At 41.3% G+C, this 24884-nt stretch overlaps 1 protein-coding gene across 3 annotated transcripts; it reads left to right on the plus strand.

Annotated features, from left to right (window-relative positions):
* Positions 1-714: 714 nt before the first annotated feature.
* NDUFAF6 (NADH:ubiquinone oxidoreductase complex assembly factor 6) lies at positions 715-23085 on the plus strand. Of its 3 annotated transcripts, none has more exons than XM_081950152.1 (9): positions 715-930; positions 3551-3650; positions 6703-6825; positions 10093-10149; positions 12267-12369; positions 13057-13190; positions 16186-16287; positions 20797-20853; positions 22543-23085. In XM_081950152.1, exons 1-9 carry the CDS (start codon positions 731-733, stop codon positions 22669-22671), a joined length of 1005 nt encoding a protein of 334 aa, XP_081806278.1. In that variant the 5' UTR covers positions 715-730; the 3' UTR covers positions 22672-23085. The 3 variants fall into 3 exon arrangements, with proteins under 3 accessions (XP_081806278.1, XP_081806279.1, XP_081806280.1); XM_081950153.1 differs by having other exon boundaries at positions 836-1032; positions 3551-3654; XM_081950154.1 differs by having other exon boundaries at positions 898-930; positions 3551-3654.
* The last annotated feature ends 1799 nt before the right edge of the window (positions 23086-24884 follow it).

The raw sequence follows: 24884 nt of genomic DNA on the forward strand, positions 1-24884 counted from the left end.
AGATTGACGGGTTAAGAGATAAGCCGTCTAGAGCGGGGGTCTCCAAACTTGGCAACTTTAAGCCTGGAGGACTTCAACTCCCAGAATTCCCCAGCCAACTTTAAGCCCAGAGGACTTCAACTCCCAGTATTCCCCAGCCAACTTTAAGCCCGGAGGACTTCAACTCCCAGAATTCCCCAGCCAACTTTAAGCCCGGAGGACTTCAACTCCCAGAATTCCCCAGCCAACTTTAAGCCCGGAGGCCTTCAACTCCCAGAATTCCCCAGCCAACTTTAAGCCTGGAGGCCTTCAACTCCCAGAATTCCCCAGCCAACTTTAAGCCTGGAGGCCTTCAACTCCCAGAATTCCCCAGCCAACTTTAAGCCTGGAGGCCTTCAACTCCCAGAATTCCCCAGCCAACTTTAAGCCTGGAGGACTTCAACTCCCATAATTCCCCAGCCAACTTTAAGCCTGGAGGACTTCAACTCCTAGAATTCTGGGAGTTGAAGTCCTCCAGGCTTAAAGTTGCCAAGGTTGGAGACTCCCGCTCTAGAGGGAACCCTATCCGATTGTGGAACAGCACGTGTAAACGAAGAAAGGGAGGGGGGGCAGTTAAGCGTCCAATGATTGACAGCAGAGGCGGAGCCCTCCGAGCGCCTCCGATTACGTAGCTGGGCCGTGACAAAAGAAGTGCCGGCGCCGATTGTGATTGACAAAAGTGGGGGGCGGGGGGGGCGTAGCCTTAGCAAGCATGGCGGCCTCTGCGGGCGCCGCGGCGCTGGGCCGAAGTTGGCGCGCGGCTGTTCCCCCTTGGACGCTGCGGGTGCCACGCGCCGGTCGCGGGCAGCTGCTGATCCCCGCCAGTCTCGGAGGGCGCGCGCCGGCTGCCCTGGCCGCTTCCAGCCAGCCGAGTGCGGGAGGAGAGGAGCGCTACTGCCTGGATTTGCTGCGGTGAGGCCGGCGGCTGCTTCTTCGGGTCCCGCCGTCTGGTCGGACCCGGGCTGGACTGGACCGGACTGGGGCAGGATAAGCAGGACAATCTCCCTCCGGGATGTGGGTTTGGCACCTATTTGAGTTGCACACGTTTAGACAATGTGACGTTGGAGGCGCGGAACGTGCTCCAGTCGCCCTTGAGAACGACCTGCAAGCCGAGGCCGTGACTTCACGTTGCTGGGGAGAGTCAGTGCATTAGCTTCCCAGCTTCCTCTCCCGGGATTTAACATTTCTATATGACATTTGTATCCCAGGCGTCTCCCCAAAGAGTCCCGGTGTCCCCCTTGTGCATTTTTTCTTCTCATTGTACATCATTTTGTATTTTTATTTATTTATTTCGTCAAGCAAGAATTAGCTAACTGATATAAGTATAAACATGATTATGAATACATGAAATGGATACAAATGCAAGGGAATATTAGGACAGGGACGGTAGGCATGCTGTGTGCTTATGCACGCCTCTTACAGACCTCTTAGAAGTGCAGGTTCCTATTTATTTCGTCAAGCATGAATTAGATAACAGAGATAAGTCTAAACATGATTATTAATACATGAGATGGATACAAATACAAGGGAATATTAGGACAGGGACGGTAGGCACGCTGGTGCGCTTATGTACACCCCTTACAGACCTCTTAGGAATGGGGTGAGGTTGACAGTAGACAGTCTAATGTTAAAGTTTTGGGGGTTTGTGGAAGAAGCCACAGTATCAGGTAGTGCATCCCAGACATTGACCACTCTGTTGCTGAAATTGTATTTTCTGCAATTGAGTTTGGAACGGTTTACCATAAGGTTATATCTATTGTGTGCTTGTGTGAGGTTGTGGTTGAAGTAGCCATTGACAGGTAGGACATTATAGCAGATAATTTTATATGATACACTTAGGCCGGATTGAAGATGGCAAAGTTCTAAGTTGTCTGAGCCCAAATTTTCAAGTCTGGTGGCATAAGATATTCTATTGCGAGCAGAGGAATGGAGTGAAATATCTCTGCACTCGCTTGATCGTATTAATGTCTGATATGCAGTGCGGGTTCCAAACAGATGAGCTGTATTTGCACACGTCTTGGCTAGACTGCTATTCCTAGTACAGTATCCGTTGTGCTTGTCCTCTGGAGCAGGCGTCACCAATCTTTCGGACCCCAGGGACCACTAAATTCATAATTTTAAATCCCGCAGACCACTAATATGATTTTTTAAAAAAGATAAATAGTATTTAATGCAATATAAAAATTGCAATTAATTTTTCTGTGGACCACCAAACTTTTCTCGTGGACCATCAGTGGTCCATGGACCACCCCTGTTGGTGACCGCCCCTGATTTTTTGCAGTGTCATCTCCTGATTTTTTGCAGTGGCGACCACAGAATAAATAGTTTGCCCATTTTTCGGGTTTGTTCTTTATTTTTCCCCATAACAACATGGTTTTGGTTGTCGTTCTGTCGCTAAGCTGAGTCCAACTCTTGGATCAACCTCATGGATCCTAGCACACCAGGCTCCCTTAAGTGTATTCTAAAAGCACGTTGGGTAAAGCATATATGGTATTCTACAACTAAAACTAAAGAACTAGCCAGAGAGATGGAATGTGTTGCGCTGTTTCAAACTTAATTTAGAGCATCTCTATATTTAGAACTTGATTTTCCCCCATAAACTTTTTATAGATCCTGTTATACTTACTCTCTTCTTGTCATACGTACAGTATGTATTTATCAGTTCTACTGTTAAATTTGTTATTGCATTTGGTCTTAGAGCTGTAATAAATTGATTTGATTTGACTTTCATAAATGCAAGCCCTCATCTGTGATTTGTAATGCTGCAACCCATTCTACCATTTTATTGCAATATTTTTCAGCTTTGTGTCTGTTGGACAAATAAACTAATGATGTCAGAACTATTTTTTGATGACCAGCAAAAATGTGTTGCTTTTTCTCTAGGGATAGAGCCTATTATTTAATACTTTGTGGTTGTCTTCAGATAGCGCCAAGTTAATTTTGAAGACATGATGTAACCTTAATTTTAAAATAAATCCTAGGCGTTGTGTATTGAGTATATACTTTTACTTTAGAAGAGGAATGGGTGCTCCTGAAGATCTGGACTACAATTCTCATTCGCCAGCCTGCAGATCAGTGCTTTATAGTTCTAGGAATTGTAAACTGGACCGTATGGAGAGTATCAGTTTACATCCCCTTGATCTAGAGCAGTGGGTCTCAACCTTCCTAATGCCGCGACCCTTTAATATAGTTCCTCATGTTGTGGTGACCCCCAACCATAAAATTATTTTATTTCTGTATTTTTTTGAAAATATGTGTTTTCCGATGGTCTTAGGAGACCTCTGTGAAAGGGTCATTTGACCCCCCAAAAGGGTCCCGACCCACAGGTTGAGAACCACTGATCTAGACAATAACTGCAAAATGATTTTTGTGCACTGCTTGGAATCACTTTCTGTGAGATGGGCAACCGTACCAATTTGATTAATAAATAAAATTGAAAACATACTTGAACTGAGACACTTTTTATCTGTTCCACTGGCTAAATGAGCTTGTGATGAAAGCAAATGCTCTTGTTTATTCTTTATATATCTAGAAAACGGGATTATGAAGGCTTCCTCTGCACGCTGCTGTTGCCTGCAGAATCACGTCCCTCTGTCTTGGCCCTGAGAGCCTTCAATGTAGAACTGGCTCAGGCAGGTATTAAAATATCCATTATACAACACAATGTTAACATTAAAAGAAAAAAAGCCTCTAAAAATCCCAAACATGAAGCTTGTGTTTTTTCCCCGTCAGTTACTGTCTTGGCAAGTTTAGTCAGCAATACCAGGCTGACTATAATAGATCGTTTACTTGCATATGAAAACATGACAACAAAAATAATTCCTAACATGTATATGCATTGCTTTGAACATATATGCAAAATAATCCTCCAGTCTTATAAAACTGTGCAAGGTGTACAAAATAAATTGTTTGGGTAACTTTATAATCTTTTTAGGATTCTGTCATTATGAATGGATATTTGTCTGTATCATTCTGTAGTAATTTAGGAACGAATGAAAATAATATTGATTTTAATGAATTCCTCTGGGATATTCCAGTATTTGCTTTTGATATATTCAATTGTCCCTTTAGAACAGGGGTGTCAAACTGGCGGCCCGTGGGCCGGATACATCACGCGCAGGCCACGCCTACCCTGGCTCCACAAAGGCAAAAAAGTCACAATTCGTAATGTCACATGACATGATCGAGTTTGACACCCGTGCTTCAGAATATGTATCCTGATATAGAGAAGAGGTGTCAAAATTTCATTGAGGGCTGCATCAGGGTTGCCTTTGACCTTGGTGGGCCTGGGCGGCCATGGTGGACGTGGCCATCTCAACATCACTCATGTCAGGGGCTTCTGTGATGGGCTGAGCGCTCTGCAAGGGAGAACGGGATCCCGAGCTCCGTTTCGGCTACGATGATCTCCCGCAACCTTCTGCCAGTGAAAAAGGAGCTCGGGAGGGCCACATGCAGCCCTCCCAAACTCTCTTTTCACTGGCAGAAGCACTGTGGACCAATCCTTCGCTGTTTCCAGGGCAACCCTGCGGACCAGATCTAAGCGCCCCCCAGGCTGGATCTGGCCCCCAGGCCTTGAGTTTGTCAGCCCTGCTATAGAACTTAATGAAGGAAATAGATTATCAGGACCTGTTGAAGTCCATTTTCAAGGCTGGATTTGGCGCATGGCATTGATTACTTTTGAGAGAATAGATAAATGAATAAAATCACATTATATGAGTTATCATTATGTAACAATCAGGCTTTTGCTTTAATACTTAAAGCAAAATACTTAATACCAACTTAAATGTTAATTGTATCCAGAAATTCTATGCTAAACAGATATGTTAGTGTAATATTGCTTGTCCCATAGAATAGTTCCAATAAATATTTTGGTCGCAAGCTATAAACAACAATCGTAATAATTGTTACTATTGAAAAAATTGTTATCTCCAAATCAATGATCCTTTATTCTTCAAAAACACTCCCAAAATCTGACACTCATTTCAAAGTTGAATTTAGAAGGTACATATCCAAACTAAAGCTGACTACAACAATAGCCAACACTGATATTGCCTTCAAATTGCCTATCTGCCTTTTTACAGACCAAGAATAACTATGTTTGTTAGATAAGCTTGAAATGTTTTCTTGCTTATCTACTACTAACAATAAGTGGATTAAGAATAGTTGAAAAAATAGAGAAACTGATGTTATCAGCCTAATGATTAGTTGGGAACTTTATCAACATAACCCTTATAGAAAGTAAGACAATTTGACTTATAGATTTCATTTATAAATTACTTATTATGGTTGATAGCTTCCTAATTTTAAAATGATTGATTCTTTGCAAGCTCTTTTTAATATCTTAAAATTTGGGATTACCTAGATCAGTGATGGCGAACCTTTTTTGGCTCGCGTGCCACAAGTGGGGGGAGCGCAGGGGGGTCGGGTGCGGGCGTGCCGCACCCATAATGCAACGCGCGACCCACCAGTGCGCATGCACGCACAACGCGCAACACCCCCTCATTTTTACTTTTTTTTTCCCTCCCCAGGCTCCAGGGGCTTTATAGGAGCCTGGGGAGGGTGAAAAGAGCCTCCTCCGACCCCCCGGAGGCCCTCTGGAGGCTTCAGGGACTGTCCGGAGGCTTCCCTGAAGCCTTCGGAGTGCTTAAAACCACCCTCCAAGCAAACCGGAAGTGACTTCCGGGTTGCTCGGAGGGTTGTTTTAAGCGCTCCGAAGGCATCAGGGAAGCCTCGGACGGTCCCTGAAGCCTCCAGAGGGCCTCCGGGGGGTCGGGGGAGGCTCTTTTCGCCCTCCCCAGGCTCCTATAAAGCCTCTGGAGCCTGGGGAAGGTGAAAAATAGCTTTTAAAAAGGTGAACTCAGCTGGCCAGCACGCACATGCGCGCTGGCCAGCTGACAGGGCAGCGCCTCGCGTGCCCTGACAAATGGCTCCGTGTGCCACTTGTGGCACGCGTGCCATAGGTTCGCCATCACGGACCTAGATCTTCTCTTACTTTACCGTATATTTCAGAGTATAAGACGCACCATTTCCCCCCTAAAAGAACATGGAAATGTTGGTGCGTCTTATACACCGAATACAACCATTTTTGGCCTCCCAAATCCCTGCCCCTGCATTCCATTTTTGCAAAAAAAATGGGCCATTTATTGCAAAAATTGAGGCGTTTTTGCCTTCCCCCAGCCCCCAGCAGCACTCTGCAGGCTTTAGCATGGATGGCGGTAGGCAAAAACACCTCTGTTTTTGCAAAAAACAGCCCATTTTCTGCCCATTTTTTGCAAAAACGGGGGCATTTTTGTCTTCCCCCACCCCTGCTGAAGCCTGCAGTGCTCCAGGGAGCTGGGGAGGACAAAAACTTTTTTTCTTACTTACCTCTTCAAAATCTTGGTGCGTCTTATACACCTGTGCGTCTTATAGTCCAAAAAATACAGTATATCTTTGTCATTTAATGAGATCTATTGTAACTATTTGCAAATAACTTAAGAGTGGAGCCTCCCTGCTCTCCCCATGGTGGGATTCCTCATTCATGGAAGAATCCTATGCATCTACAACAGGCTGCTCTTTTTCCCATCTCCTCCCTTTGTTTAAACAATATCATTGTTTTTCGTTTAAACAATGTCATATACTTGATGTGATTTTAAAAAAAAGCAATGCAATTGGACTATCACTCCTACTCTGTTTCTTTTCCAGATAAGAGACTCTGTAACTGAGAAGACCATTGGTTTGATGCGGGTAGAGTTTTGGAGGAAAGCTGTAGAAGATATTTACCAGGATAATCCACCACAACAACCAGTGGCAATAGAGCTGTGGAAGGTATAAGGTTTAGCAGTGAATTAAATGTTTGTTTGTTTTCGGGTAACTGAATGCCACCCTGAGCAGTACACAAAGCTATAATTTTATTATTTATTTTTCCTTTGGGATTTTTTTTTCTTTGAACAAGTGAACTTGATGAGTTCTTATTCTCTGAGTTATGTTACATTAGCCCATTTTAGCTTCATGTTAATAACCTAGTTATTTGCGGGATCGTATCCTGCCCCACACATCCCCTCGGCCGATCCGCTCACACAGAGAGGGACTCCTCCGGGTGCCGTCCACTAGGCTGTGCCAGCGGGCGACGCCCAGGGGGAGGGCCTTCTCTGTGATGGGCCCGACCCTCTGGAATGACCTTCCCCCTGATATTAGAACAACCACGGACCTCCGCTCCTTCCACAAGAAGCTCAAAACCCACCTGTTTAATCTAGCTGGCCTGGCCTAATTTCAGCTCTCCCACCTCAGTCTGTATTTTTAAATTTCATGGGTTGGTCTTAGGCTAAGTTTTAATTTTTATAAATTTGTACAGGGGTTTAAAGTTTAATCTGATTTTAATTCTATTTATTACTATTTGTATGGTTTTTAATTTGGTACCTATACACCGCCCCGAGTCCCTTCGGGGAGAGGGGGCGGTCTAGAAATAAAATAAAATAAATAAATAAATAAATAATATAATATAATAATATAATATAATATAATATAATATAATATAATAATATAATATAATAATATAATATAATATAATATAATATAATATAATATAATATAATATAATATAATATAATATAATATAATATAATATAATATAATATAATATAATATAATATAATATAATATAATATAATATAATATAATATAATATAATATAATATAATTAATATAATATAATATAATTAATATAATATAATAAATATAATATAATTTTCTATGTTTTCCATCTCAGTGGCAAAAAAAAATCGATGCACCCAAGTTTTGTCAATGCCGGTCAGCAGTATAGGGTGGGGCAGAATGAAAGGCAATAGGTGGGTCAAATGTTTGGTATAGCATAGCATTTACATTTGAAATTGTTTGCAGTTATAGTGCTTCTATATTTGTGGGAAATGCTGTTGGAAAGTTTTTATCAGCTGCTTGAAAAGAACTGGAGTTAAGAAAATGGAAAAATTTAATTCAGGAAATGGAAAAAAAAATATTTTCCATGCTGTGGGGTAGTTACTTGGGTGTGACTCTTTACCAGGAAGACATGGGGAGAGGCAACTGGGCACTCTGATGCAAATGATGCCCTCTTTCCTTGGAAAGTAAACAAATAGTGCCAACCGTTCTGATAGATTGCCTGATTTTTCCAGGGTGACCTTCAGGTTTTTCAGAGGAAGTTGCCTGTCCTTTGCTCCCCATATAAATTAGAACCAACTGTCTTGTTTTGCAGCAGTAAAATAAAGTTTCAGATAAAGATTTTCCTGAATATAACATTCAACTTACTCAGTCACCAGTTACAGCTTTGCATTCCAATTTTGTCTGTATCTCTGTAATCTACAAATCTGCAATGATTCCTAGGATTAAAATCCTCTCTTGTAAAAATTGTTGCAGATATTGAACTTAATTGCTAGTGACCTCACATTTAAGAGGGTCCTAGTTGCTTTGCAGGGGCCGCGGTGGCTCAGTGGCTAAGACGCTGAGCTTGCCGATCAGAAACTTCGGCGGTTCGAATCCCTAGTGCTGCATAACGGAGTGAGCTCCCATTACTTCTCCCAGCTTCTGCCAACCTAGCAGTTCAAAAGCATTTAAAAATGCAAGTAGAAAAATAGGGACCACTTTGGTGGGAAGGTAATAGCGTTCTGTGGCCTTCAATGTTTAGTCATGCTGGCCAGATGATCACGGAGATGTCTTTGGACAGCTCTGGCTCTTCGGCTTTGAAACGGAGATGAGCACCGCCCCCTAGAGTCGGGAACGACTAGCACGTATGTGGAGAACAAATGAGGAACCTTTACCTTTAGTTGCTTTGCAGATCAGTTCAGAGCAGCAATTTACAGATAATCCTTGAGTTATGATGATAATTGGGAGTGGAAGTTCTGTCACTAAGCGATGTAGTTGTAAAGCATGGTATCACATGTTAACTGAATTCCACCAATTCTGCCTTTAGCCAAGACTTTCTGGGCTGGATCCCTCCAGGGCCTGAGCCTCAGTTCTTCCAAGGTAAAGGTCAGCCTCCCCTTCAGTTCCCCAACTCTCTGTTCTCTCCCACCTGCAGGGCAGTAAGCAGCTCCAGAACCATCTGCCCCTGCACTAATTGCTTCCCTGCAACTCACAGGCAACTTGGCATGCTGTGGCTTTAGAGATGCGCAAAACCTCAGCTGCTTCTAGAAGCCACCCTAGGCTTGTCCCGGCTGCAGTCGCCTTCACCACCTGGCACTCTTGAGGTCCCCGCTATAATAAGACATGGCTGTTTTTAAAATTCAAAGAGAGGGGATTTGGATTCCACGTGTTGAAAGAGATGTATAGCCCAGTAGCCCAGCCAGGATACCAGGATATCTTTCACTGCATTTCTTTACTGTAGTTTTCAGAGTATAAGACGCACAGGAGTATAAGACGCACCAACGTTTTGAAGAGGCAAATTAAAGAAACAAAGTTTTGCACTCAGCAAACCTCCTAAAAATGGCCCGTTTTTTGTGAAAACGGGCCCATTTTTTCCCAAAAGAAATGACATGAATAGCCTTTAGGAGGCTTGTAGAGTGCTCCTTGGGGGGTGGGGCTCCCCCCAAACAAGCAAAAAATGGCCTGTTTTTCATGAAAACGGGCCATTTTTTTGTCAAAAAAAAGAGGCATGGATGGCCTTTAGGAGGCTTATAGAGTGCTCCTGGGAACTGGGGGGAGGGCAAAGTTTCTGCCCACCACCCAGCCCCCAGGAGCGCTTTGAAAGCTGCGTAAAAGCTATGCATGGCCATTTTGGTGAAGGGGGTGGGGTTTTGGGAGGTAAAAAATGCTGTATTCAGTGTATAAAACGCACCTAGATTTTCAGCCTCTTTTTTTGAGGGGAAAAAGGTGCGTCTTATACGCCAAAAATATGGCATTTACTTTCAAAAGCTGCACCTCCTCTCTCTTGATTAAATTATCATTTCAATCCCCTACAGCATCTGATTGTTGACTGCTGAAAATAGAATGTTAGATTAAATAAGCTTTTAATACAAGCCAGCACTGGGGATTATCTTGGTTTGATTTTTTTTTTTAATTTCTTCTTCTTTTCTACATAAGTATATCCTATTTGTCTGATTTTAGGCTGTTAGGAGGCAAAACCTGACCAAAAGATGGCTTATGAATATTATTGACCAAAGGGTAAGTTTTACATTATTTTCAAAAAACAAAAATACCCCCTCACCTCCCAGTATTCTTGAATAACTTGAATAAAGATAAGTCCTTGTAACTGAATTCTATGTTGAGGGTTATGTTGAGCTTTGGCGGCGGTCTTCCGCCTTTGGAGCAGCCTTGGAAGCTTTGGGGGGCTTGCCTTTGGGGCTGGGCTCTGGGGCTGGGGTCTTCCTGGTAGGAATTGCCCCTGAAGGCCTGCCACCAGCCTATCCGATGGTGAAATGCCTGGGCTGGGCTGGTTTTGATTTCTCTGCTATGAGGTAGGAATTGGTGGCTCAGGTACTTACCCCAGAAGATCGCACCTGCAGAGAGGCTGTTCCAATGTCCCTGGTGCTCTAGAGGCTTGGCGCCAAATAAACAGTCTCCAAAAAACCATCTGGGGTGGTGGTGGTAGAGGGACTAAGTAATAGAATACTTAGTGCTTTTTGCAATAGCAATCTCCAGAACAATTTGAAATGTGTCATGACATTTAATATAGAACTCATAGACATGAAGAGCAGCATTTCGTAAGCTTTCTTTATCATTCCCCCCCCCCCCTGCAAAAAAAAAATATGACTGTACATCATGGTAAAGATGCAACTGCAACTACTGTGGGAAAATGCTTCATTTTGAAAGGCTGAAAAATATCCTGAAGTGTTTATTGTAGTGTAAGAGACTATAATATGTTTGCATTAGGAATAGGTTTTTAAATATTTTATAAAGTAATATAGAATAAACTGCAGTATGAACAAAAATATCGAAACATCAAAATAAATGCAGGTTATGATGATTACTGTATTTTTCTCCCCTGATGATATTAATTCAGTTTCCACAAACACACAAGATTTTATTGTATTGTGAAAGATAGTGAAGCTGTGTTGCATTGGTATTTAGGAAGCTGCAGAAATGCCATGATTTCACTCCCTCTAGAGATGATGCAAGTGGCTATTGAGAAATGTTTATTGGTTTTGTATTAATAAATAACAGTAAATAAACTGATTAACCAGTTTAATAACAGAGCTCAGTGGAAGATACGGTCTGCATAGTAGAGGCATCGTTGAGCTTCCGTCTTTGCTGAAAAAAGATCATATTTTGGCTGTCAACCTAAATATTCTTTTTTTTTTGTTAACTTTACCTTGAACTATTTAATCATTACATTAGCAGGCAGATAAATGATGCTTCTTTCCGTTAGCAGATTCCAGCTGCTTCAGAGGTACACAATTAACTGTGGAATAGGATCAATTTCCAAGGCTCCTCTATTTACAATGAGTGTACATAAAGGAGACCTGTGTTCCTTCTGGCTAAGAGGAAAATTAGTAAAGATAAAGCATCATCTCCTAAAAATTATGATATGCTTCTAGTAAAGATTAAAACTTCTTTTGTTCTTGATGCTTAGCAACTCCTTTCCCTCCCTGTTTTTTTTTTCTTTCCCTATTTTTCCTCCTCTCTTTTTTAAAGAAAGAAAACAAGACAGTGACTTAGTTTAGGAGGAAAAACAATCATCTCCTTTTACCATATCCGTCATCGGACATTGGCGATAATGTCAGCAATCCTATTTTTGTCAACAGCTGCCCGAAAAAGTGCTGCTGAGTTTTGTCCAAACCAGTCCCTTAGGTTTTGAAGCCATGATGTTCTTCTTCTGCCTGGAGTTCATTTGCCTTCATTTTTTCCCGGGAGGATTAAGTGAAATATGCCGTATGTTTCTGGGTGATGCATCACATCTCCCAAATATTCTAACTTGTTTTTTGTTACGGTTTTGATGATTTCCCCTGGCTTTCCCAGGCAGCTAATCACCTCCTCATTTCTGATTTTATCAACCCAACTTATATGTAACAGCCGTCTATAAATCCACATTTCAAATGCTTCTTATTTTTTCAAGTGGTTTTCTGTTTTCTCTCTGTTTTTTTCTTTCCCTATTTTTCTCCTCTCTTTTTTAAACAAAGGAACAAGACAGTAGCTTAGTTTAGGAGGAAGAATAATCTACATGTCCCTAACTCAGAAGGTCATGCTTTCTTTGAATAAAAGTGACATCCTTCTATTTCTTAAGTTATCTCAGTGATTGGTGGTTCAATATATACTTCCCCCCTTTGTTTTCAAACGCACAGGAAAAGAATCTGGATGACCGAGCTTATCGGGATATCAGTGAACTTGAGACATATGCTGAAAATACACAGAGCTCACTCCTATATCTCACCCTAGAAACACTTGGTAGGTTCACTCTTGATTCCTCTGGCACTTGCCACGTGGGTGGATGTACCAATGCAGGCAGTCTTTGATTTGTGACCGCAATTGAGCCCAACATTTCTGTTGCCAACCAGGTTAAGTGAGCTTTGCCCCAGTTTTACAACCTTCCTTCCCACAGTTGTTAAGCGAAGTAACATGTGAACCTGGCTTCCCCATTGATTTTGCTTGTCAGAAGGTCGCAAAAAGGTGATCCCATTTGTTGTCTGAATTTTGATCACTTGATTATGGAGGTGCTGCAGTGGTCGTAAGTATGAAAAATAGTCATTAGTTAACACCGCGTTGTAACAGTCGCTAAATGAATGGTTGTAAATCTATAGTTTTAGTAAGCTATATAGTAAATCGTAGTTTTTTTGCTTATGGCCTACCTATGTGATTGCATTTTCTTATAGTGTAACATGTTAATAAATGCAATTATCACATGTACAGCTTAGATTACAGTTGGCCAGTAAAAGGTAGAGGTCTTCTTTTTCCCACTCCCCAATAATATGAAGTTCTGTTTCTAATCATCCGACAAATGTGGAAAATCCAAGTAAACTGTTTGCATTTTTATATTGTTCTTTAAACAATGTCTTACCTATCAGTTCCGACTGGATTTTGTTGCCTTGCTATTTCAATAAGCATCCTTTAGGCTTACCTTTTCTTTATTTACAGGTGTGAGGGACATCCATGCAGACCATGCAGCCAGTCACATAGGGAAGGCACAAGGCATTGTAATGTGTTTAAGGGCAATTCCATATCACGCTAGCAGAAGGAGAGTGTTTCTCCCCATGGATATTTGCATGCTGGTAAGACAGTAAAGCTGAGATCCAGTTTGTAACAATATTCATACCCTTGATGTCATGTGGATAGATCAGCAAATTCTGCTGGCACTTGTGTATCATTTCTATTTTTAATAGGATTTCAGAATTGGTCCTTCATTGGATGTGCTTGTACATCATGACATATTTTGTTTTGGGGATAAGATTACTAGGTGGGAAATTATTGGAACATTTGAAATCTAATCTTTAAAACACCTTATCATTATTGTCCTGTTAGATGCCTAAAAACCTTGCCGCAACATTCCAGTTCATTTGTTGACCTCTGTATCAAAAAATGATGCGTACGTGTTCTTTCTGCTTACAAGCTTAAAAATTTCATTTATTTTTATGCATTTAGGTAGTCCTTGGCTAAACAACAATAACTGGGATTAGAATTTTGTTGCTAAGCAATGCAGTTCTAAAGCATGACAAAATATAACTGCACTGCTTAGTGACGGTAATCCTGGCACTCCCAATGCCATTGTTAATCAGATCCCACCTGATCATTAGGTGAGGATCTGTCAGAGTTTATTGCAGCAATCACATCCAGAAAAACTGATTCAGCAGGGTTTATTAACTTCTCTTCATATATAATATAACACATGAAGTAAATATATAATACCAAAAGCAGGTTTTCTAGCGTGGTAGTAAATACAAGCAAACACAAGCAGAAGAGAGAACAGTTTCAGTTTTGAGCAGCAGACTAGTTTAGAGCTCAGCACAGACTCAGAGCTAGAGCTAAGCCACGCCCAAACTCCTTGCTGTCCCCTTTTGCTCACACAGCAAATAATGTTTCAGTTTCCAAACAGCCCACATTGGCTGTTTCAGTTGCCATGTCTCTTCATTGGCTGACCTTGTTCCCATGTCTCTGCCAAGTTGTGAACTCTCATACTCTGACAGGACCCACCCCAGTCCAAACCACTCTCAGGTTCGTTCCTCCCAGACCTAAGCCTTGGTAAAATAAGCGACTATTTCCTCTACCTCCTCTTCAATTCCCCCCACCTGCATATCTCCTTCACCTCTCTGCCCTTTTCGCCACTTGGCACTCTGCCACTTCTGCAAGCCCTGTTCTCCACTCGCCCTACTGCCCTGACCTCTGCCTTCCAAAGGCCCACAAGAAGGCTGTATGGGATTTGGACATCGTGGCCTTGTGAAGAAACCAACAGCTGCCTCACGAAGGCCGGACAGGGCACACCTCATTGGCAGTGGGAGGAAGACCAGAAGGGATGACAGGGCCAGTGGAGTGCAGGGTAGCCAAGAGAGCAGGTCTGTGGGGAGAGAAAACGGGTGAGGGGTGTTGAAGCACCTCTGTGGTCGTAAGTACAGGTGCATTGCCAAGTAACATATGGTTTGGGTGTGCTGCAGTGGGTACAACTTTGCGAACCAAGCTTAATAGTCATCATCTCCTCAGTACCGACATAAATTCAAACAGTTGCTAAATGAATGGCCTGTCAACGTTCCAAATATCGTGCAGAATTAAATCAGAGTCCAAGGCAGAGCTATCCTTAAAGTTCCAATTTAATAAGACAGACATGTTGGCACATCTGTAGAAATCCCAAATCTAAAAGCTTCCTGAGATTCCACCCAGTTGAAAGTTCATGATTTTATCCCCACACCCATAAATCCATCACATGGTCCAATCTTCTTCGGCCACGCTGGCATCTCCACCCAGCTGGTTCCGGTCAGGTGCAGAGGTGCGGAGACAAAAGATGACCTTGGGCTTCTATAAAGGAATGACAACAACACATTCCACAACTCTACTCCTTTCTATTCCCCCCCTCCCAATTACTACACTAATGAAACAGCAGAGTGAAATAATAGAAAGTGTGGCAGACCAAAGATCCTAAAAGGAACATAACTACAGGCCTGACATGGCCATTAAGTGAGGGTCCTCTGTATGCAGTTGCTGAAGACCAGAAGGTATTTGGCAGTGACATGGTAACTACACTCAGGGCCAAAACGTTTAGCCATCTGTGTGTGTGTGTGTGTGTGTGTGAGAGAGAGAGAGAGAGAGAGAGAGAAATTGGGTATTGAAGTGATACAGAATTAGCACACCTATATTCAGATTATTTTTCTCATAATGTGAGGAGGCTCCAAAAATGGCATTGGAAGCTGCATACCTACTACCCAAGTGTGCAATCGATATAAGGAGGAGCAAGGGTACCCAAATTTACTAGCTGTTATTTATGTTCCTTATTAGTAATTTCAAGTAATGGAGCAAATTAGAACTGTTATTTTATGAGGGGAAATTACTGTGGAATTTTCTGTTGAGATAAACATAAGATTAACACTTTCTGAACTATCCTTAGGACTTCAAAAGATATCCCATTTTATAGTAGTGATGGCGAACCTTTTCTGCACAGACATCCCAAACTGGAATGTGCATGCATGTGTGTGCATATGCGCAGGCACTAGAAACCCAAAGACTAGCTGGCCGGTGCACATGTGTGTGTGCCGGGCAGCTGGTGTTCGGGTTTCCAGCAGACGCAAGTGCCCCAGCCAGCTAGTCTTCCTCTGTGCTGGAGCATTGGAAACCCAAAGGCCAAATGGCAGGTGTGCACATGCCCTTTTTTGGCCGTTTTTGGGTCTACTTTCAGGAAGGTTTTTTGGCCATTTTCTGGCTGGTTTTTGGGCTGGAAAACGGTCTGGAAAATGACCTGGTTTTGGGCTGTTATGAGACATTTTTCGGGCTGTTTTCAGGCTGTTTGGGGGGCAAAAACAGCCTGGAAAAAGGCCCAGAAAATGCTCTGTTTTGGGGGAATTTTTTGGACCGTTTTCAGGCTGCAAAGACCAGCTGGCCGGTCTTTGGGAGCTTTGCCCTCTCATAAAGGGGGCTCTGCATGCTACCTCCGGCCATAACTTCACCATCACAGTTATATAGTATATAACATGTCTACTATCCATGTAATATAGCTTCAAGGTAATAAGTGTATTTCCCAGGAACATTCAAAATTTCTTCTTGTTTTCCTTCCATGTATGTCAGCATGGGGCTTCTCAAGAGGATTTCATAAGAAACAATGAGGCGAAGAAAATAAGAGATATTGTGTATGACATTGCAAGTCAAGCCCATGTTCACCTGGAACACGTGAGTTTCTGGATTTTATCAACATTTCATTTAACGATATTGTAGCCCAGGGCTCTCCAAATACATGAGGACAGAATTCCTCTCCCGCTATGGATAGTGGACATATTGGCTGGTAGTATTCTTACCATATTGGGGAAGGTTGATGTAAACCATAGTGGAACTTGGGTAACTTACGTTGTACAGATGAATAGATGCCAAGAACCCCAAATTTAAAAAAGAAATGGCTTCCTCTGGTTGGACATGAAAAAAAAGACACGTTTTGTTACTATTAATTGCCTGCATATTTGTGCCTTGTTTGAAAATAAAGCTGGATGCTGGAATTTTTGAGATGTAACTTTAAACTTTTTAAAAAATAAATATTAGTGTTTAGAGTTTTGTGATACTGGTTCTTTGGAATGAGTGTTTCCTGTCCAGACCGTTAGAAATAATATTGACAGTAATGCTTTTTTTGTTTTGTTTACTTTGTCCCCTCTTTGATGGGATTCTGCCATACAAAGATTTCATTTTTAATGCTGTAGGACAAATCCTTACCCATAGCTGCAAAGCAGCAGTTTGATCCTCCAGTGAAAAAGTGTACATTAGAGAAATTGTGTAGCAAATGTATATATTAGGGAAAATACAGGCAAAGATGATTATTTGGGAAATAGCATTTATAAAACCTGTTTACATTTGGGAACATGTGTAGTGTGTTTAGATTTCACCTAAACTTTAGAAGAAAGCACGCAAACTAATATGGAGAAAGTATGAATTAGATATGCAATTACTGATTTGTATAAAGGAAAGTTAAATGTAAATAAATGTTGCAACTACTATAGCTACAAGCAGTTGCTAGGAGCATATTCTTCAATGGCCAACAGAGGGCGATATCCATCTGCTTTTAAGCTTACACAAATTATTTCCATGTCATGATGTCAAAACTAAGTAGCTTTGATAAATATAATTCCTGCCAATTTTGTTTTTTCCCTTCTCCTCTTCTCTGCCTTCCATGCCTAATTTAATACTGCAAATGTGGGGGTGGGGTGGTTTGTCTTTCTGTGATAGATAGCATAAGAACTCTGTAGATCAGGGAAGATTCATTTTGATCCAATATTTCATTTCTCAGTTGCTCAAAAGCAGGAGTTTGAGACATACAGGTAGGGCTTGACTTAAGTTGCTCACTTAGCAACCATTTGAAGTTACAAAGGACCCCCCCCCCCCGCCCCCGAGATTGTTATGGCCTGGTTCTGATGGCTACTTCCCCTGTTAGATAACCACATTTTGGTTGCTTGGCAACCAGTCAGCATTTATGGCTATACGCTCCTGTGATTGCTGTGTTCACTTAACAACTACCTCAAGAAAAGGCTATAAAATTGGATCAATCACTCAGCATAAATTTAGGATTATCTGTACAAATAGTCCTCAGTTTATGATTACAATTGAGCCCCAAATTTCCACTGCTAAGCAAGACAGTTGTTAAATTAGTTCTGCTTCATTTTACGACTTTTTTGCCACGATTCTTCAACAAATCACTACAGTTGTTAAGCGAAGCATGCAGTTTGCATGGAAATAACCTCTGCAATTCTAAAAAGCGGTATATACTTTCTGACTTCTAGCCTAACTGGAAAAGAGAAGAAAGCAGAGCAGAATTACTGCAATGACTGTGGTTTGTGTGGCTCTGTTGATTCATTAGGATAAAAAAAAATGTAAAGCTGTGGGGATGCTTCCAACTTGCGCAAAGGGTACGCGAAAGTGAGGAAATTAATGAGAGCAAAACTCCGAGTAAGAGCAGAAGTAGGCTTCCTTTCTGTGGGTGGCATTAAAGTTGCGAAACGTCTTTACGCTTTGGGAAGTGAAACCAACTTGAAAAGAAGGAAAACTTTTTGGTCATCGTCAGTTCAAAGCTTAAACTTGGGAGTAGGAAGCTCCAGCCCAGATTTTGTGCTGATATGTATGTCACAAATTGGAATGAAATAGCACTGTCGGTGACGCGTCACATACCTGTTCTATCCCCGATTTGCCAGCTATGCTAATAGTGAAGAGGGTTGCTTTTGATAGGGAAGTGAAAAGATACGATTCGCAAGTAAGGAGAGAGGAAGGAAAGAAGGAGTTTCGTGATCATTTCTCTTGCAGTCAGAGGCAATTACCAGACAAAAGTAGGAGGATGTGTCTCAACAAAACGCTGTTATCTTTTTTCATAATCTAATGCTCTCATCTTGTCTTTCAAAAGAAACATCCTTCTGATTTGCAATATATCAGAAATGATGAAGCTTGTAGCTAACCCAGATTTCCGATACTCAGTGCGATACCCATAGCCCTCAATGTACGATCAGAAATTCTGTTGCCAAGCAATGGGTTGTTAAGTGAGATGCGTCAAATTTTATGACTTTTTTTGCCACGGTCATTAAGTGAATCGTGGTTGTTAAGCAATCTATTTGGCCTGTTGGCTTCGCTTGTCAGAAGCCCCCTTGGATCGCAAGTGACTAAATAATAATAATAATAATAATAATAATAATAATAATAATAATAATAATAATAATAATAATTAAAAAATTTTTTTTTTATTTGTTAGCCGCACCCTCTGCCGAAGGACTCGGGGCGGCGTACAATAAAAAACATATAAAGTGCAAATATGGACAATACATACACAGAATAGACATATACATGGAGGAGGTAGACAGATGGATGGAAACAATTAAAATCACAGTTTAAAATCCCCTAAATAAAATCACAAAATTAAAAAACCCGTCAGGAGCGATATCATCAAACTATGGTTGAGCCAGGCCAGCTACTTGGAATAGGTGGGTCTTGAGCTTTACACGGAAGGCGCGGAGGTCAGAGGTAATCCTAATATCCGGGGGGAGGTCATTCCACAGGGCTGGGCCCGCCACAGAGAAGGCTCTGCTCCTAGGCGCCGCCCCCCGGCACTGTCTGGTGGACGGCACCTGGAGAAGTCCCTCTCTGTGTGAGCGAATTAGTCGCAGGGATGTATGGGGCAGAATACGATCCCGTAGGTATCTAGGTCCTGAGCCATGGAGCGCTTTAAAGATCGTTATCTGGGGTACTACAACTTTCATGAATACATGCCTGTTGCCAAGCACTTGAATTTTGACCACATGACTGTGGGGGACACTGTGATGGTCATAAGTCTGAGAACCAGTCATAAGTCATTTTTTCAGTGACATCATAACTTAAAATGAATGGCCATAAGTCAAGAACCACCTGCAAATTTTCCAAATGCTGACATTTCTTAAAAAACAGTTTTCTCTTGATAAGGTATTTTCCATGTAGGGTTAAGGCATGTGGGATGGTGCCAGTTATACAGCATCTCTGATTCACCCAGACGGCCAATTTTCTTTATAAACAATTACAATTTTATCTAACTATAACCTTGTATGAAAATATAATCATTTTTTAAAGTCATCTTTTCCATCGGCACTATAGAAACATACCGTATTTTTGGAGTATAATATGCACCGGAGTATAATACGCACCAAGGTTTTGAAGAGGCAATTTTTTTAAAAAAAGTAGGTAGGTAGATAGAGGGATAGAGAGGGAGAGAAAGAGAGAGAAATACAGTAGGTAGGTAGGAAGAAAGAGAGTAGTTAGGTAGGTAGATAAAGGGATAGAGAGAGAGAAAGAGAGAGAGAGAAACACAGTAGGTAGGGAGAGAAAGAGAGTGTAGGTAGGTAGGTAGAGGGATAGAGAGATAGAAAGAGAAAGAAGTACAGTAGATAGGCAGGGAGAGAGAGAGAGTAGGTAGGTTGGTAGGTAGAGGGATAGATAGAGAAATAGAGAGAGAGAGAAAAATACAGTAGATAGCTAGGGAGAAAGAGAGAGTAGGTAGGTAGATGTTTCCAGGTGTATTTATCCTTGTGCTGGAGAAGGAAATCGCTGACTATCTGCAGCACCAAAGACTTTGTTTCTGCTGGCACAACACTTGATCAATGTAATTCTCATCAATCAATTAAAGAGCTTTCCAAAAGAGGGGAAAAAAGTTTTTGCACTCTCAAACCTCCCCAAAACAGCCCTTTTTTTTGCGAAAATGGGCCTGGTTTTTCCCCCCCAAAAAAGGCATGAATAGCCTTGGGGGGCTTGCAGAGTGCTCCTGGAGGGTGGAGGGGGCAAAAATGACCAAAAACAGGCCCTTTTTTCACAAAAACTGGCCCATTTTTTGTCAAAACAATTGCATGCATACCCTTATGGAGGCTTATAGAGTGCTTCTGGGGGCTAGGGGGGCAGAATTGAGCAAAAAATGGCCCATTTCTTGTTCATTTCTGCCCTGCCCAGCCCCCAGGATCTCTCTGAAAGCCTCCTAAAGGCTCTGCACGACCATTTTGGTGAAGGGGTGGGCCTTCGGGAGGCAAAACATGCTGTATTCAGTGTATAAGACGCACCCAGATTTTCAGCCTCTTTTTTGAGGAAAATAATAATAATTTACCATTTCATCCCAGATTCTTAATTCATGAAAAAGCGTCTCAACTTGACACATTCCTTAATTTTTAATGCATCCTTTTGTTTGCCTCTTTCCAGGCTAGGTCCTTCAAGAAGAATGTCCCTGCCAAAGCATTTCCTGCCTTTCTTTGTACGGTTAGTGACTCTATTCCCTTTTTGTTTAATTCACAAAAAATTATGATAATGGCATTCAGCTCCAAAGACCATTCTGAGACTGTGTCTGAACTACAAGCCTTATGACAAATATCTAGCCACATTTTCAGGTAGTCTTGCTTATTCACCTATCCCCTTTGGCTTTTCTTTCGTAACATTTGATTTAATCAAGTGTTCTGGTAAACACTGTGTCATTTTAACATAATTAACGATGTGTTAACACAAACACGATGTAGATTGGGATTTTTTTTTTTAAAGTACAGTCAATATTGTTGTAGTTTCTTTTGGTGGAACAAATTGTCTAAAGTTGAGATGGGAATCCTTTCCCAAAACTATTTTTTGGGGCCTCCAACAGTTACAAGGAACGTGGTGGTATGGCAGGCACATACCGTATTTTTTGAAGTATAAGATGCACTTTTTCCCTCAAAAAAGAGGGTGAAAATTTGGGTGCGTCTTATACACTCAATACAGCATTTTTGGCCTCTTAAAACCCCGCCCCCTTTGTAAAAATGGCCGTGCATAGCCTTTAGGAGACTTCCAGAGTGCTCCTGGGGGCTGGGAAGGGCAAAAATGAGTGAAAAACAGGTCGTTTTTTGCTCGTTTCCCCCTCTTCGGCTCCCAGGAGCACTCTACAAGCCTCCTAAAGGCTAGGCATGCTCTTTTTTGGACAAAACACATGTCCGTTTTCATGAAAAGCGGGCCATTTTTGGGAGGTGTGAAGGGTGCAAAAACTTTTTTTTTTAATTTGCCTCTTCAAAATCTTGGTGCATCTTATACTCCGAAAAATACGGTAGATACGATCAAATTTTGCCATCTGGCTTCTCATTAAGAAGGAAGGTTGGACTTTTCTTCCCAAGTAAAATGACTGTTAAATGTATCAGAAATTTAATTCAGGTAGTCCTCAACTTAACAATAGTTCAGGGGTGTCCAAACTTGGGAACTTTAAGACTTGTGGACTTCAACTCCCAGAATTCCCCAGCCAGTCGGCTGGGGAATTCTGGGAGTTGAAGTCCACAAGTCTTAAAGTTCCCAAGTTTGGACACCCCTGCAATAGTTCATTTGGTGACTGTTCAAATTCATAACAGCACTGAAAAAAGTGACTTGTGATCATTTTTACACTTACAGCCATTACAGCATCTCCATGGTCACACAATCAGATGCTTGGTAACTGACTCATGTTTATGACGATTGCAGAGTATGTGGGTCATGTGGTCACTTTTTGAGACCTGACAAGCAAAGTCAGTGGGGAAGTTAGATTCACTTAACAACTGTGTTACTAATTTAACAACTGCGGTGATTCATTTAACAACTGTGGCAGGAAAAGTTGTAAAATGAGACAAAATCATTTAACAAATGTTTCACTTGGCAACAACAATTTCGGGCTCAATTGTGGTTGTAAGTCGAGAACTGTCTGTAGCCAGTTTGTGTTTGTGAGAGTAACACTTTCCACTGTACAGAGTGAAATTTAAAGTTTCTATCTGACAATTAAATATGAATTTCATATTCTACTAGCATGACAGGGTGGCCTATAAATCAGTGTTCCATTTACCATTAATACATTGGCATTTTATAGCACCAATAACAATTATTGTTTATGTAATTCATTGTTTATAGTATATTTAATGTATTGTTTATATATAATAATGATTATTATATCTTCTTTCTTTCCAGGTTGCTATTGAAGATTATTTACATAAAATACAAAAAGCTGACTTCAATGTATTTCATCCAAGTTTGCACCAGAAGAGCACTTTACTACCTTTGCATTTGTATATTAGATCATGGAAAAAAGCTTATTGAAAAATATGAGATTGAGGCTTTCTGATTGAAAATTATTATATATATCTATATTCATTTACATGGCAATGTTATATGGATGATATTATCCAATCTCAGACCTCACTGTCAGGGGAAATTTCACCCTGAACTAAATGAGGCTTAGACTGCGGCTTTTCCAAACAGGCATATTCTTCAAGAAGCGAAAAATGAAAATAAAACCTGAAAACGTGTTCTAATTAAAAACAAGCTTTAATACAAAAATAAGAAAATAAGAAAATAAAACAAATCTATGTAATTGTTACATTTTGGCAGAAGCAGTTTGTCTCCCAGCTTCCTGGCAGACGAACAAAGATTGAAAGGAGAAGAAGTCTCTGGAATGTGTGATTTATATAAACATGTTAAGCATGCGCAATAAATCATTGCTGATAAAACCTATGACCTGCGCAATAACTCTTTCAGTCCGGCTAGCAAACAATTAACGCAGTGACACTCACAACAACCTTATGAAATACATTCAGTAAATTAGTAACTAGCCCACTGTTATAGAGTAAACTGCATTACTGAGTCTGTATTTGAATGCAAGCGTTGTCATCCAAATCTAATTCTATCCATGACGCCCATCATCATGGAAGTTGAGGAATTCTTTAGCAATTTTTCATCCAGGGACTAATCAGACAGAGCCTTGCTTAGGTTCAGCCAGTTGTTTGTATCAATTACAGGTGGTCCTCGACTTATGACCACAATTGAGCCAAGAAATTATGTTGCTAAGTGACAAGTTTGTTAGGTGAGTTTTGCCCCATTTTGCGACTTTTCTTGCCACATTTGTTAAGTGAATCCCTGCAGTTGCTAAGTGAGTAATAGGTTGTTAAGTGAATCTGGGTTCCCTGTTGACTCTGCTTGTCACAAAAGATGATCACATGACCTTGGGGCACAGCAAGGGTCATAAATATGAGCCAGTTGTCCAGTGGTGGGTTACTAAATTTTTTAGAACCTCTTCTGTTGGTGTGGCCTGCTTTGTGGGAGTGGCTTGCCTGCCATGTGACTGGGTGGGAGTGGCTTGCCTGCCATGTGACTGGGTGGGAGTGGCTTGCCAGCCATGTGAGAGTGGGAGTGGCTTGCCAGCCTTGTGACTGGGTGGGCGTGGCCAACTTGTAAAATGTGGTGAAACTCACTTAACCCTCTTGCTTAGCAACCAAAATGTTGGCTCAGAAACTCTGGCATTTGAAGCACGCAAGTCTTAAAGCTGTCAAGTTACAAGACCCTCGCACCCCTAACCCTTTAGGAAAAAACCCCAGGGGTGTTCAAACTTGACAGCTTTAAGACTTGTGGACTTCAACTCCCAGAATTCCTCCTCTCGCTCTTCATCTTGATGATGTGCAGATGGGCAGGGGGAGGGAGCTGGAACCGGTTCTAAATGGCACTGTAGATTTGTGCAACCTCTTCTATAGAAGAGGTTAGAACTGGCAGGAACCCACCCCTGCAGTTGTCAAGCATCGAAATGTAAATCACGTGACCATGGGGATGCTGCGAAGGTCATAAATGTGAAAAACGGTCATAAGTCACTTTTTCAGTGCCGTCGTAACTTCGAAAGGTCACTTAATGAACTGTTGTAAATTGAGGATTATCTGTACAGATTAAAAAATATACATAACAACATTTGATAAAATGAACATGGAGTCTTCCAGTTAGCATAAGCAATGTGGAAATCCCGGGAGTCAAACATTTACATTTGACAAATATCAAGATTGGGCAGAATGTTGTATACAGGATGTTGATTTTTTTTTTACTTCTTAAAAGAATGTTTGCATGCCTTAACTTGTTTGAATGTTTCACTACTGCCCCCACATGCAAATTTAACAAAACAATGCGCTTAAAAGCATGAAACACAAAAGCCTGAAAAGTATGCAGATTGTATATTTTCACTTATATGTGCTGGTCTAAGCCCCACAAAAAAGAAACAAAAACAAAGTTATTTTCTAGCAACAGCAGTTTGGCTAATTAATTGGCTGGTACTTGGTTAATGTGAATTGTAATTGTACTCTGGATAACTAACTAACATTATTGATTACATGCTCAAATGTGCTTCTTTCACAAGACAATTAGAAAATATTTGTGAATGTGTATGCACATGTGCACCTTCAAGCAAGGTTTTTTTTTATTCCTAGTGACTACCTGGATAGGTTCTTGAACTTGCTTGGCAATATTTTGGAAGTAGCTTCTCATTGCCTCCTTCC

This window comes from Natrix helvetica (genome assembly GCF_964273705.1).
Source record: "Natrix helvetica genome assembly, chromosome: 4".
Classification (NCBI taxonomy): domain Eukaryota; kingdom Metazoa; phylum Chordata; class Lepidosauria; order Squamata; family Natricidae; genus Natrix; species Natrix helvetica.

Excerpts from the sequence above, each read along its gene's own strand:
- NDUFAF6 (XM_081950152.1), top strand. The coding sequence starts at position 731 with ATGGCGGCCTCTGCGGGCGCCGCGGCGCTGGGCCGAAGTTGGCGCGCG. Across the intron at positions 12,370-13,056 it reads TCTCACCCTAGAAACACTTG|GTGTGAGGGACATCCATGCA; the intron begins GTAGGTTCACTC and ends CTTTATTTACAG. Across the intron at positions 16,288-20,796 it reads CCCATGTTCACCTGGAACAC|GCTAGGTCCTTCAAGAAGAA; the intron begins GTGAGTTTCTGG and ends GCCTCTTTCCAG.